At 38.1% G+C, this 14,018-nt stretch overlaps 1 protein-coding gene across 4 annotated transcripts in view; it reads left to right on the top strand.

The window, feature by feature from the left end:
* LOC132828427 (ankyrin repeat and SAM domain-containing protein 1A-like) overlaps positions 1-14,018 on the top strand; it is a 349,239-nt gene that overhangs the window by 225,321 nt on the left and 109,900 nt on the right. For 3 of the 4 annotated variants that reach the window (XM_060845537.1, XM_060845538.1, XM_060845536.1), the window contains exons 15-16: positions 12,145-12,198; positions 12,544-12,616. In XM_060845537.1, coding sequence (XP_060701520.1) covers positions 12,145-12,198; positions 12,544-12,616 — 127 coding nt within the window. The remainder of the gene's footprint in view (positions 1-12,144; positions 12,199-12,543; positions 12,617-14,018) is intronic. The other variant, XM_060845539.1, reaches the window with a different exon arrangement.

Raw genomic sequence — 14,018 nt, 5'->3', positions numbered from 1 at the left:
TAGGCTTAATTGTAATATGATATGTGCTTCTTGTAGTGCTCTTGATACACTTATCAATAGATAAACTCATTTTTTGTTGTTATTTTCAGTTTTCATTTCAATTGAAGGTCTGGCTGTCAGTTGTTGCTGTTCTTCATTAGCATCTCGGCATATTTCCAGTCTCAGATTCAAATGTGTCACTTCTATGATTTTTCCTTTTGCTGCAGTGGTTTCTCCACAATTTGAGGTGATTTCACTTAGATTACTTGTCCAAAAGCTTTCTTGATAACATTCGTCGTTAATTTCTGGGAAGAGTTCAGGTTGTACTTAGTTGAATTAAACATTGCAACGCATGGAATTTAGTGTTTGAGGCATGTTTTGAGATGTATTTTCTGTTTCGTTTTCATTGGTTTTGCTTGTTGCTATGGAAATGCAAGTAGACGAACTAACAGCCACGAGATGACATTACAAATTGTATATGATGGATAACGCAGTTAAATGTACAGTGTTGTAAGATGGAACTGTGTGGTCATACGTCTGAGGCATTGTTGAAAATGCTGCATGCGAATACTGGTATGTGTTTCGAATGATTACTTTGTTATGCTTTGCCAAGGTTATAGTCGCTGCAGATACTGCCGGTTTAAATTTCTTTCTTGTTCTTTTCATAAACGCGAAAATTATTAAATCATATGGGGCATATTATGTGATACAAAAGTTAGCAGAGGATATACACAACTGAAATAGGAATAGTTGTTTTGATGATGGAGGCTTGTTTTTTTTCTTCCTCCTTTAGTCTACACCATTGTAGACTTAAAAAGTAAATAAACTGGATCAAGGCTTGAACAGTTTTTTAAAATTGATCACGAGTATGCAAGAATCAGTTGAGTAAACATATCCATAATTTGATTTTTAAAAATTGGTACTGGATTTTCAGACTCTGAGGGCATAAGGGTATTAGTCATAGAAAATAAGACTGGATCTCTATATTTAAAGGTATTATTTCAAAGTGGGAGAAGGGCACGCTGAGCAGTGTACCTAATCTGTACATAATATCCCTTATTTTAAAACCCTTGATAGAAAAATTAAGCAATTGATATTCCTCTCCCCAGTATGATCTTTATTCTGAGCAATGGGTCGAACAGGGTAACAAATACGCTGAATTGGGATATTTTTCAAATGACAATTCCTTTTTGTAGTCCATTACAATTTCTGTTCAGCCATTGCTTTGAAGGAATTGCTTGCCTTTATTTCAGTCAATTTTAGCACCTATTGTAGTATACGCTTGTAGGCATTTTTTAATACATAATCTTTTTCACAGAAATGAAAGGGGTCATATCCCTGGTTTAAACAAAAAGACATTTCTCTGGGCAATGGTGCAAAAACATTTCCAAACATTTTTCTCCCACCATTTTCTTGACAGTTCTTGCAACCGTTACCCTTGAGCTCTAGTACTTGAATATTTTACAAATCATATTGTAATAAAGAAAATTAAAGCAAATGTAATGAACATAAAATGGGTTAGAGTGAAATATTTGTCAAAATGAAAAATAATCTATGATTTAAAGAGCTAAAGTAAATTTGTGGCAATTGAAATGTTAAAAATTAATAATCAGAAATCTGTAGATAGTAAGTTTAGATCAAACCGCACTACATACCTTTGGTGAAATTAGAAAATTCCTCCTGTTGGGAGATATTTAGCTGTCAACCTTATGATTTCAGGCAAACCGAGTACTCGAAGTGCTGAAAATCACCTTCATCTTAATTCATTTCGATATAAACTGATAAATCTGTTTTATTTCAAACACAAGTCTAAAATAACTGATGTATTTTAAATTTTTGTGACCCAGCTTTGTTTGTCAGTACTGTTTACAAAATTTACTGTTTCTCATCTAAACTATTAAATCTGCTAAGGAAATTATAAAATATATTCCAGTTATTTTATCACTTGAAAAATACAACAGAATTTAGGTTGTTTAAACTGTTCACATGCTTAACCGTGCGGCAGAACAACTGCTAATTTTAAAAAAAAAATCAGCTATTGCATTAGATTGGCATGAAGCCCTCTGAAATTCGAATGAGTGCTTTTTAAGTATATTTTGGCTGTTTTCCACATTCTCTGTTTTGAGAAAAGTATGGAAAAGTGAAGGGATTAATCTGATAAACAGTCAGACAGGCTGTGAACATGTCTTCCATAGCTGTAACAGTCTTTGTATCAACAGATAACGTTTTATCATCTTGTTTAGGGAAGGATTTATGAGCTCCCACAGCCTGGTGGATGATGATTGGCTATGGGCACCAACTGAACACAACAATCTTGCTTGATATCAACTTGAGATTCAGAGTCAGAGTTTGAGTTTACTCTCTCCAGCACTGTCTGGAGTACTCACCTACTTTAACGACAGCACAAATCAGGTTTTTGGCACTGAGCAATCAGTGTTTTGAGGAATTTGCAAAAAAAAATAATGATGGTTCGTGTCGATGATTCATGATGGCAAGAGTACAGACCTATTTGATCGACTTTTGTCCCACTTGTAAAGCTGCTTTCTTTTTTCCAGGTCACTCATCACTAATATTTGAGTGAAAATGAACAATGATTGATTGTAAAGATCATTAGCGCAGAGGGTGGAGCATAAATTCTGGCCATCACTGTCGAGATTATTCATTACAAATCTTTACATAATTTAGTCAAACCATTAATAGTTATAACGGATCAATCTTGTCTTGCCTAATCCAATTCAATCGGGATACCAGGCGTGCTGAATTTCTCCAGCAAGTTGTTCTTTTGTTTCTATGGGTGTAGTTCCTGGCAAGCAACAAATATGTCCGTTACAAAAGTTGAGGCAGGCATATTTCAAGTTGAAATTTAAATTCATTTTTTCCTCTTAACATGATTTAGCACATGTATTAGATTTTTGCCTAGTGAATTTCAGCAGTTCTTTGCTAAAATGCTCAATGCAAGATTTTGTATTTATCCAGTTCTCTATTTTGGGAAAGATGTAGGTAAGTCAGTGTTTATTTTACTTCAGTTGCAGCCCAGTGGTTGCTGATGGAGGTTTTGTGCTGTAGTTTGAAGTGTAATTTAAATAATTGGGTATTTTGGTGTTAGTTTGAATTCTTAGGCAGATGCTTCTCTCTCTGCCTGTTAAACCTGACAACAACCTTGAGAGCAATGGCAGGAACATAACTGCATGCCCTTCTATGATTAATTTTGGGAAGGAAAGACGTTTTTATTTAAAAGGCGTACTGATGTAACAGTTGAGGAAGAAATACTATTTTTATATTGCAGTATTTTAATAGGCGTTAAAGAACCATAAAGATTGAGAATGTAAGAGAAGGCCACTTGGACTGTTGCATCTGCATTACCTATTTGTTGATGTAATCCCAAGTTAATCCTTCTGTGCTCTGCTCAGAGACCTGCAGCTTCGTCTGTTTAAAATATTTATTTCCCTTTGAAAGATGAAATGATCTTGGCCTCAGCTACTACTTGTGACCGGGCATCCCTGCTTCATCATCACTGTGTAAATAGGTTTGTCCTTGGTTCTTTCCTTTATATAATGTCTTTTCAATTGATGGTTCCCTCATCATTGGCTTCCCAATCAGAAAAAAAACATTATTTTATACAACTCATTTTCAAGTTTAGTGTGTGGCCAGCCACTTCACAGTTAATTCCGAATGTTTGTATTTTAGTCACTCTTCTGATGTAGACAGCTATCGGAAACATTTTGGGCACAATGGTGAGTTGTATAACCAGATACTCTGCTCTAAAATAGAGAAAATAGCCTTTGGTTACAACTTATTTCAAACCATTCAGAATTTTTAAAACCTCTGTTAAGTCTAAGTCTATTAAAAAATCCAAATTATGATTGCCCTTTTTCAAATATACTTTTAGTCACCTGCAATTAAACTTTCAGGATATTACTTGTTTCAATCTTCAGATATCGCTGTTTATCCCCACACGTCATTATTTTTCTATTAAATATGTATTAATGTTCCTTGTTTTTATTTTTAAAAGTCATTCTTCACACAACCGCACTAAATGTACCTGTAACCTGTCTGCCTACTCCACTTTAATTGTCCTCTTCAGTTTGTCAAACTGCATGTTAGTGTCAGCAATTTTAAGATTGAACATGTGGCCAAATTCAAAATTGACTAAGTTTTGATTTCTCAGATGCATCTTATCCAACCCTATCCATTTTGAGCAGTTCCTGTTTGTCCCTGTGGCTTTATTTCGTTATATCGTAGACCTGAATTTTTTTTAAGTCTCTTGTGAAAAACTTTATCTTCTGATAGTTTATAGTACAGTACAGCATTTTTGGGGATAATGTGGGCATGAACAATGATGCAGAATTGGAAGATGATTATTTTGTCACTTCTGGGTTTAGTTCAAATGTTGTTCCATATTCTTCTCAAGAACAGCTAACTTCAAGAGAATTCCATTAAAGAAAATGTGAAAATATTGAATTGATATTCCCCCCCCCCCCCACAAAAATGGTTCAAATGCTTCTATCATTTTCAGCAGCGTTACCTGCCTTTGTACTCAAACTTTTACATATTTCTTAAGACCTTCTGGTTCCCTCCTTCCTTAACCAGAACATTTTTCAGTTTTTCTCATAGTTTCTTTTCAATATTGTCAATTAAACTTGAAGTGTACTTCAGATTTGGAATTTTTATTTGGTTTCAGTCTCGTTGTTGCTCCAGGGGCACCCTACTTTCTCCTTTACAAATAGGTTGTTACTTGAATAGCATTTCTCTCGTAGATTTCCATGGATTTTCTGTCTGCCTGTTGGCTAACTCTCTTGGTCAAATTGTTCACCTTAACTAGCCCATGTTGATATCTGCCCTATACATGATAGCTGCTATAACCTAATTTGCCTGTTATTGTTTCCATCTTTCTTTATCTTCCTTTACATCAACTCCCTATTGACACAATCATTAAATATTTGCACTTGGGTTCTTGTGGTGCAATGGGGGATTCCCTTCCTTTGAGCTTGGAGGCCTAGATTAAAATCCTGACTGCTCCAGAGGTGTGGTTGGAGCTCTCTTAAAAATGTTGACTGTGTCTCTGGTTCAGTCCCTTAACCCAAATGAAATCCAGAGCCTCCGGTTCGTCTATGCTTTTTTTTTAAACAAAGGCTCTTCCTACTGTCTTGCATTTATTCTAGTTGAGTCACTTGGTGAATTCTCATGGTGTACCATGCCATAGGACAAGTTACATACCTTTCAGTAGTGCGGATAATATTTCATTACGCTAGCTGAGAACATGGTTTTTAAATTTGAAATTATCGAATCTCAGTTGGCGTTTCTGTTGAATTAAGTTTTGCATGCCAGTTTAAAAAAATTAAGATACTGTATGTTCAGGTATAATTTACTTTCCTACTAATATTCCTGACGTGTTATAACACACACTTTGATAGTTTTCAAAACCATTGCCTGCTCCTCATTGGGCAATCTGGATCCTAGATACAGTTCTAGTGCAGATGGTTGCATTTGTTAATTTCATGCAGTGCAAATTTTTCATTTACAAGTAAAAATGTTTTATTTACACACATTTGTAAGTGCGTGCTCTAATCATGTGTTGGCTTCCTTTAGTAAAGGCATTCTGCTTGAAGCCTGATATTTATCAGCCAGTCTTTTTAAAATTATAAAATGATTAAGTACTAGAATTATTGTATCTTGATGCAGTTCCTTTGAAAATGGAATCTGAACAAATATGTTCAAGGCTTATTGTTAAAAAACACATAGCACCAGGTTATATCCAACAGGTTTATTTGGAAGCACAAACTTTCAGAGTGCCACTCCTTCATCAGGTTTATTGTTATTTGACTTAAATGCCCACCGTGACTAAAACAGTGAATGTGAAACCCAATGTGTCATTCTACCATTCAGCGATTCCATGTTAAGTTCCTGCTGTATGCTTGCTTAGCTGATGCAATTGGCCTCCCAAGGAGGGAGCACCATATAACGGGGTTCCACTGCTGATTATACTTGATTAACTCTGATGAAGAAAGCAATAATGTGAATGTGAGAACTATTGGAACGGTGTGTGTTTGTTTCCAGACTGGAATGGCCAAACATCCTACCGAGGCTGGTGTAAAGAATGCCCATTTGAGTGAGCTAATGGCTCCCATTATGGCCTTTTGTTCCCTTCTCTTCCTCCCTCTTATTCTTCTTTCACTTTTCCAACACCCTTCTCACATTGCCTGCTCCTTTTCCTGTCATGGCTGAAACAACTTATTTTTTTAAAAATTCATTCACTGGATATGTGTGTTGCTGGTTGGGCCAGCATTTATTGCTTATTTCTAGTTGCCCATAAGAAGATGGTGGTGAGCTGCCTTCTCAAACTTCTGCAGTCCATGTGTTGTGGATAGACCAAAATTGTGTGTGTGTGTGAGACAGAGAGAGAGAGAGAGTGTGACATGGGGGGTGGGGGGGGGGAGGAATTCCAGGATTTGACCTAGCAGTACTTGGAATGGTGATACACTTCCAAGTCAGAATGGTGAGGACCTTGCAGATGGTGATCTTCTCATTTATCTGCTGTCCTTCCTTCAAGAAATATTCTAAAATAAGAGCTAAGCTTAAAGTGTCTTTCAAGGGAGGTGAAGAGGAAAGAGAATCCAAAAGTCTTCTCTGGCCCACACATTATACCTCAATCTCCTTTGGAGTGGATTTTGAAACTTGTGAGTCTATGTTTCTTCTTTTTCCACATTTTATCCGTAGAATATTCACATGCAAAGTTGATCTACTTATGGGAAAAAATTCCAAAATCGGTTTGTTCCATGAGTGGCAAGGACCAACATCACCCTGTTGTGCTTACTTTTCCCACCAGAATTTGCAAAAACTGTCCAAGAGTTCTGTTTTCTTAAAATACCCCATTGAGTCAGAGCATCTCTTTGCCCAGAATAATACAAAATTTCTATTAACATCAAATTGAATTTTATAATATTTTATGTTTCAAATTTTATATCCTATATACAAGTTGAGTGGATTGTTTCAGTCGTTTGCTGCTCTACATCTTTTGCTTTATTGAGAAGTACTAACCTGTAGTTCGAGTTGTAACACCTCTTCCAATGCTCCGTGGGATCCTCTCTGTTTTAGGCAGCAGAAGTCCAGCCATAGAACTGAATTTGTACCTGGGATACTGCACGTGGTTGGGCATCACTAATTTATTTTCACATTGTCCATGTTTGGCATTTATGTTGTCGATAGAAGGTTTTCAATAAAAAATGCTGAGGAACCACCAGCCGAACTGCGTGTGTATCGTTTAATCCTATAGCATAACACCAGTTGGATTGTGATCCTCCGAATGCAAGATTGTGGCTACATTCAGGATAGAGTTGTTAAAGCATTCCTAATACTGTGTCATCTCTAATCTTCATAAATAACATGTCCACAGAAATGGTCAGGAAATCCCATTTTAAAAAAAAGTATTTTAGGACCTACCAAAACTGTAATCACTGCAGAAAGGAATTTTAACATTAACGGGCTTTGCAATTTCACTGTATGGGTGGTGGGTAATTCTAGGCAGGTTACTCAGGAATGTTTTCACGTTAATATTCTATTCACTGCAAGGACTTCTTTCAAAATCCACTATAAATTTTCTTCTAGAAAAAGGAGTTTACAAAGTCTGTGGCAATTTACCATCTTTTATGAGCAGCACACAGTGGGCTTACACCCTATTCATTTCCAACATCAGTTTGGCTTTTACAGCTTTTGAGAGGAACTACGCGCTACTGGCTTCCTGTATAGCTGATGGTAAGGTTTATAACACAGACCTTTTGATGAGTAATAGTCTTGTTTAACATGTGGGTCACTGAAAGAGTCAATGAACTTTCATAGACCCTGAAGTAAATCTTTCATATTTCACACAGTAGAAATTTAATTTATTTCTTATGTTGAAAACCTCTAAACTGTGGTGGCAGTTATTGGGCTGATAATAAATGGAAAGGATCTATTTCCTATCTGAGCCAAGTACACCCAATCCACTCTGAAAAACCCAATGCAAAACTAATGGTCAAGCAGAGAACGTCTAAATGGGTGGTCAATATATTTGGCACTGTTCATCTTTGCAGGTTAGCACACAGAGGAACAAGCGTAGGGCATTCCATGGTTTGGCATCAGAAATGCGGTTTGTATTATCTGTATAAACTTTGTATGTGGAGAAGGAATTACAGACTTAACTGTTTGTTTCAATCTGACCATGATGTTTTGTCATCTCTGCAGATATCTCCATCTTCTGAATCAGATTACTTTGTGGGTTAGCCATAGAAAAGAGAAGCAGAAGTAGGCCATTTGGTCCTTCAAGCCTGCTCTCCTGTTCAATATTAATATGACTTATCATCCAACTCAGTGTCAAATTCCAGCAGTGCACCCATACACTTTGATACCTTTTTTAAAAACATTCAATGTTTTGGCCTCTACAACTAAATTAGGTTGAGATATCTGGTCCGTATGGGCAGTCTGTTTCTGTGCTATACATCTCTATGACTCTATGACTGTACTTTCATGTTAGAGAATTCCACAGCTGACTGGGTGAAATTTCTCCTCAGACTTAAATGGCCTACCTGGTATCTGTTAACTGTGACCCCTGGTTCTGGACTCGCCAGTCATCCGGAACTTTCTACCTGTGTATACCCTGTCTAGTCCTTTTCAAATTTTGTAGGTTTCTGTAAGAATCCTCTCCGTTTTTCAAATCCAGTGAAAACAGTCCTAACCAATCCAGTCATTCTTCACATGTCATCCCTGCCATCCCAGGAATCAGTCTGGTAAACCTTTGTGGCACCCACTTCACAGCCAGACCATCCTTCCTCTCATAAGGAAACCAAAACAGTACGCAGTATTCCAGGTGTCATCATCAAGGCACTGTAATATTGCAGCAAGAAATTCCTGCTCCTCTACTTGAATTCTGTCACTATAGCTTGTGTGCTTCACCTTGGAGAAAGTGAGGACTAGAGATACTGGAGATCAGAGTCGAGAGTGTGTTGCTGGGAGAGCACAGCAGATCAAGCAGCATCCGAGGAGTAGGAGAATCAATGTTTTAGGCATAAGCCCTTCATCAGGAAACACAGTGCTTCACTGTGGCATTGCGTGCTTACTTTTAGAGATTGGTGTTCAAGGACACTCAACCCTGGGAGATAGCAGAGTTGGAAATCAGTTACAGGATTGGTTGGATTGGTCACAACTATATTTAATGGTGTTTGAAGAAAAATCTCACATTTATCCATGTCCTATTTCATCTGCCATGAATTTGCCCACTCAATGAACCTGTCCAAATCACTGCAGCATCTCTGCATCCTTCTCATCATTCACTTTCTCACCACACTTTATGTCATCTGCAAACTTGGAGATATTCCATTTAGTTCCCTCACCGAAATCTTTAATATGTATTGTAAATAGTTGGAGTCCAACCATTGATTCCTATAATACCCAAGGGAAATGAATTGTTTATCCCTATTTTGGTTCCTGTCTACCATTCAGTTCTGTATCCATGTCAATATACCATTTCCATTTTATGCACTTGAATTTTAAGTGCTGATCCCTTATGTGGAACTTTATTCAAAGTCTTCTGAAGATTCAAGTAAACCATTTCCACATATCAACTCTGTTAGTTATGTGCTCTCAAAATGTCAGTAGCTTTGTCAAGTATGATACCCTTACATAAATACTTGCTGACTATCCAATCCTTCGCTTTGACTGTTTTCCAAGTGCTTTTTTATTAAATCTTTTATAATGGACTCTAGCATTTTCACTGCTACCAATGAATTTTTCCTACTAATGAAGTCTGGCAAACTGCCCTAACTTATTTTCACTTGATCTTTTTTAAATAGTGGGGTTGCAAAAGCTACGCTCCAATCTGTAGGAACTGTTCCAGAATCTATAGAATTCTTGAAAGATGACCACCAATGCATCCAGTATTTCTTGAGCCACCTCCTTAAGTACTTCCTTAACTAAAATAAAGGAAGGTTACCTGTCTTGTGGCCATTTTTATAACCAGACTTCAGTATTAGGGAAAATTCAGACCGGGTAGCCTGACATTGGTAACAGTGATCATGCTAGAGTCCATTATAAAAGATTTAATAGTAAAGCAGTTGGAAAACAGTCAAGGTGAAGGATTGGATAGTCAGCAAGTATTTATGTAAGGGTGACATTTTGAGAGCATATTACTAACAGAGTTGATACGTGGAAATGGTTTACTTGAACCTTCAGAAGACTTTCAATAAAGTCCTCTACAGGAATATTTCCAACCAACCTATTGGTCCCTGCAGTATGGTGGTTTCTTTTGGGTAATGAAATGTGAGGTGGGCATTGCAAGTTAGCTGCGCTATAAATTTGCTTTGAAATGAATTCACATTGTGATAAAAGATTGCATAAAACTGAGATAATACCTATCTGCAGTATTATAACATGTTTTAGAACAAGATCATTATTGTCGAAGAATGAAGCAGATTTTACCAAGTTAAACGATTTTGCTTTGTTTTACCCTATTCTATAAAGATCAGTGTGCTTAGTTTGCTTTTGTTGATTATTTACAGTGTTTTCTCAACCTTTGCTGAAGAATCGACTGATGGAGTTTTAGATTAGATTAGATTACTTACAGTGTGGAAACAGGCCCTTCGGCCCAACAAGTTCACATCCACCGCCGAAGCGCAACCCACCCATACCCCTACATTTACCCCTTACCTAACACTACGGGCAATTTAGCTTGGCCAATTCACCTGACCCGCACATCTTTGGACTGTGGGAGGAAACCGGAGCACCCGGAGGAAACCCACGCAGACACGGGGAGAACGTGCAAACTCCACACAGTCAGTCGCCTGAGTCGGGAATTGAACCCGGGTCTCAGGCGCTGTGAGGCAGCAGTGCTAACCACTGTGCCACCGTGCCGCCCACTTTAACAAAGCAGTTTCTGACCAGTCTGGGATATCAAAAATTTTTGAGAATTTTTAACTGAATTAAGATTAGCGCTTGGTTTAGATTAGATTAGACTAGATTCCCTACAGTGTGGAAACAGACCCTTCGGCCCAAACAGTCCACACCGACCCTCCGAAGAGGGACTCACCCAGACCCATTTCACTCTGACTAATGCACCTCACACGATGGGCAATTTAGCATGGCCAATTCACCTGACCTGCACACCTTTGTGACTGTGGGAAGAAACCGGAGCACCCGGAGGAAACCCATGCATGCATTGGGAGAATGTGCAAACTCCACACAGACAGTTGCCCAAGGCTGGAATCGAACCTGGGCCTTCACATAAAATATATTATACCTAGCCTTTTGAACCTTTGTCTTAGTATACTCAAGATTATTCGTGTTACAGAGTTGAGTTTGTCTCTCACAGAAGATGATAGGCCACGTTCCTTTCTGATTGGAACACCGTTAACAAAACAACATCTCAATTGCATTATATAAGACGATATAAAGACATACCATGAATGTTAGAAAATAGAGTATCACCAATTTATTTAATAAAAAGTATGAATTACAGTACTGATTTCTTTTTCTTGTAACTATTATCTATTTATTCATACAGAAGTATGCTGAGAATGTTTATTTGGTGTGTTTATTAAAATATAATTATAGTTGATATTCTGGCAGAGTTCTTAATCATTTAATCAGTCTGTGTAATCATTTTCCCCCTCCGTTATGTCTTTTTTTAACCACTGTGAAGTCAAGTAATATTGATTTCTGATGATGATTCAAGCCTAATCATTCTTTTTTGTGATTGCCTGAATTTTCTTTGTTTCAGCATATGCGGATAAATATTGTGTTGTTGATTTTCAAAATGAGTTAAAACCTAAACCAACCTATTAAGAATTGGTGTTTGTGCAGAGTAAAATATTGAGGCTCCAATGGTTTATGCGTATAGAATGTCAAATTGAGAAATGTCGTCTTGAAAGTGTCTGATACTCACTGAGAGAACTGGTGTGATATGCAAATGTCCTTTATTCACACTTGGATTTGCTAGTTCATCTTTGAATTCAGCAGCTTAATAATATTTGACCTTGCAGATAGCATTTTTCCTGTTGTTCGCAGCTTATTTGTGGAGAACGAAGATGTGTGATAAATGAGTTAGATTATGAAGTCAAGGTTATATTTGTAATATGATAACTTGTCTTCTGTGATTGTGGTTTACTTCATTACATGCATTTATTTCATCTCCCACAGCAGAAACCTGTACTTCCAGTATCTAATCCTCACAGATCTAAGTCTGTGCACAGTGTAAGATTTTCTTTATTGTGAATTTACTTGTAGAATGGTGTGAGGGATTCTGAACTTTTGTAAACAAGGAGACGATATGCCTGTCAATGCTAATCAACACTTGCTGCTAGACTGGTCTGCATCTGTTTCTATCATTCGTGAATGTGCATGTATGTGTTTTTTTTCACTGGTGGTCTGTTGAAGCAAATCTATCAGTAAGGTTGAATTGGGCTTTAACTGGTGCCGTGACTTGCTTAAATTTGGCTTGTGCTTGATGTTGGTGTTCACTTGGAAGAACCAAGATTAGCAAAGAGATGCACCATTGTCAAAACAATCAGTATCCTAACCGTTTGTTTTTTTCCCTAGATTGAAAAGATAATGAGTTCCATTGGTGCAGGGATTGACAGTGACTTCAGAAAAGAACGACAGAATGCTTCAGGTAATCAGAGTTTAGAAACATGTTACCTATATGGATGAATAAATTGAAAAACGATTTCTATGCAAATTATGTTATACTGGTTGTCTTTAAAACCAAATTAGATATCTTGTAAGGTAACTAGTGAATATGCTTCATGATTAAAGGAAAAAAATCACATTACTGGTTTAAAATTGCTGACATTTTGTAAAGAAGCAACTGAATGTGCCTGTGGCCATAACAGTGCTGAACAAAACATTGAGATCCTGTCAGGAGATTTGGTGCAATACAAACAGGCTTTATCTTGATTTCAGAGTCAATATAAAGCTTGTGGAAAGTTCATTTTTAATCCAAAATACATCATTCTAGAACATAAGTTGAAAAGCTATGATTGAATGTAAATCTCTACTCAACCAAGAAACAAAAGTTAGGAACGATTGCTGAGATTATTTATCTTTGAGCTTGTGTTTAACTCTTATCCTACTGAATAAGAAGGATATCCATAACTACTGATTTGGAACAAGAAATATGAGGTTTTGTGATAAAATAATAACTTGAAAGAATTTTGTGTTGCTATTGGGGAGTGGAAAGGATTTTTAATACCTTAAATGCACCTTTACTGGCTTTAAGATTACCAGCTTGTCATTGGTGAGCTTAGGGTTCACAAGCAGTGCCAGTGGGAAAAAAATACCCTTGAATCCTGTACTTCATCCCAAAGATATGTGACAGAAGTATTTAGTTCATCTTTACATTATATAGTATGGCTATTGGAGTCCAACCACGACTGCCAAAAGAAAAACATTAAATATACGTGATTTTAATTTGCCTAATGTAAGCTCAGTTCAATCTTCTGATGTGTAAGTATATGCAGTTTATTTGGTACTAAATGAATATTCTGTTATATATTAATGCAATAGTCCCCGCTCCCTGTGCATTCCCCCTCCCCCCCCACCCTGCTCCCTGTTCTTCCCCACCCCGCTCCCTATTCGCCTCCCCCTCCCCGCTACCTGTTCGCCTCCCCGCTCCCTCTTCCCCTCCCCCCACCCTGCTTCCTGTTCTTCCCCACCCCGCTCCCTATTCGCCTCCCCCTCCCCGCTCTCTGTTCGCCTCCCCCTCCCCGCTCCCTGTTCGCCTCCCCGCTCCCTCTTCGCCTCCCCCTACCCACTCCCTGTTTCCCCACGCCCCCTCACTTTTTCCCCCTCACCCCCTCCCTGTTTCCCTTCTCACCACCCTCACCCCCTCCCTGTTTCCCGTCTCACCCACCTCACCCCCTCCCTGTTTCCCTCCCTCACCCCCCCTCCCTGTTTCCCTCCCTCACCCCCCCTCCCTGTTTCCCCCCTCACCCCCTCCCTGTTTCCCCTCTCACCACCCTCACCCCCTCCCTGTTTCCCTTCTCACCCACCTCACCCCCGCCCTGTTTTCCCCC

The sequence above is a fragment of the Hemiscyllium ocellatum genome, chromosome 26 (assembly GCF_020745735.1).
Source record: "Hemiscyllium ocellatum isolate sHemOce1 chromosome 26, sHemOce1.pat.X.cur, whole genome shotgun sequence".
In the NCBI taxonomy this organism is placed as follows: Eukaryota; Metazoa; Chordata; class Chondrichthyes; order Orectolobiformes; family Hemiscylliidae; genus Hemiscyllium; species Hemiscyllium ocellatum.
The sequence above is the reverse complement of the archived record's forward strand: the minus strand, read 5'-3'. Positions and strand labels throughout refer to the sequence as shown.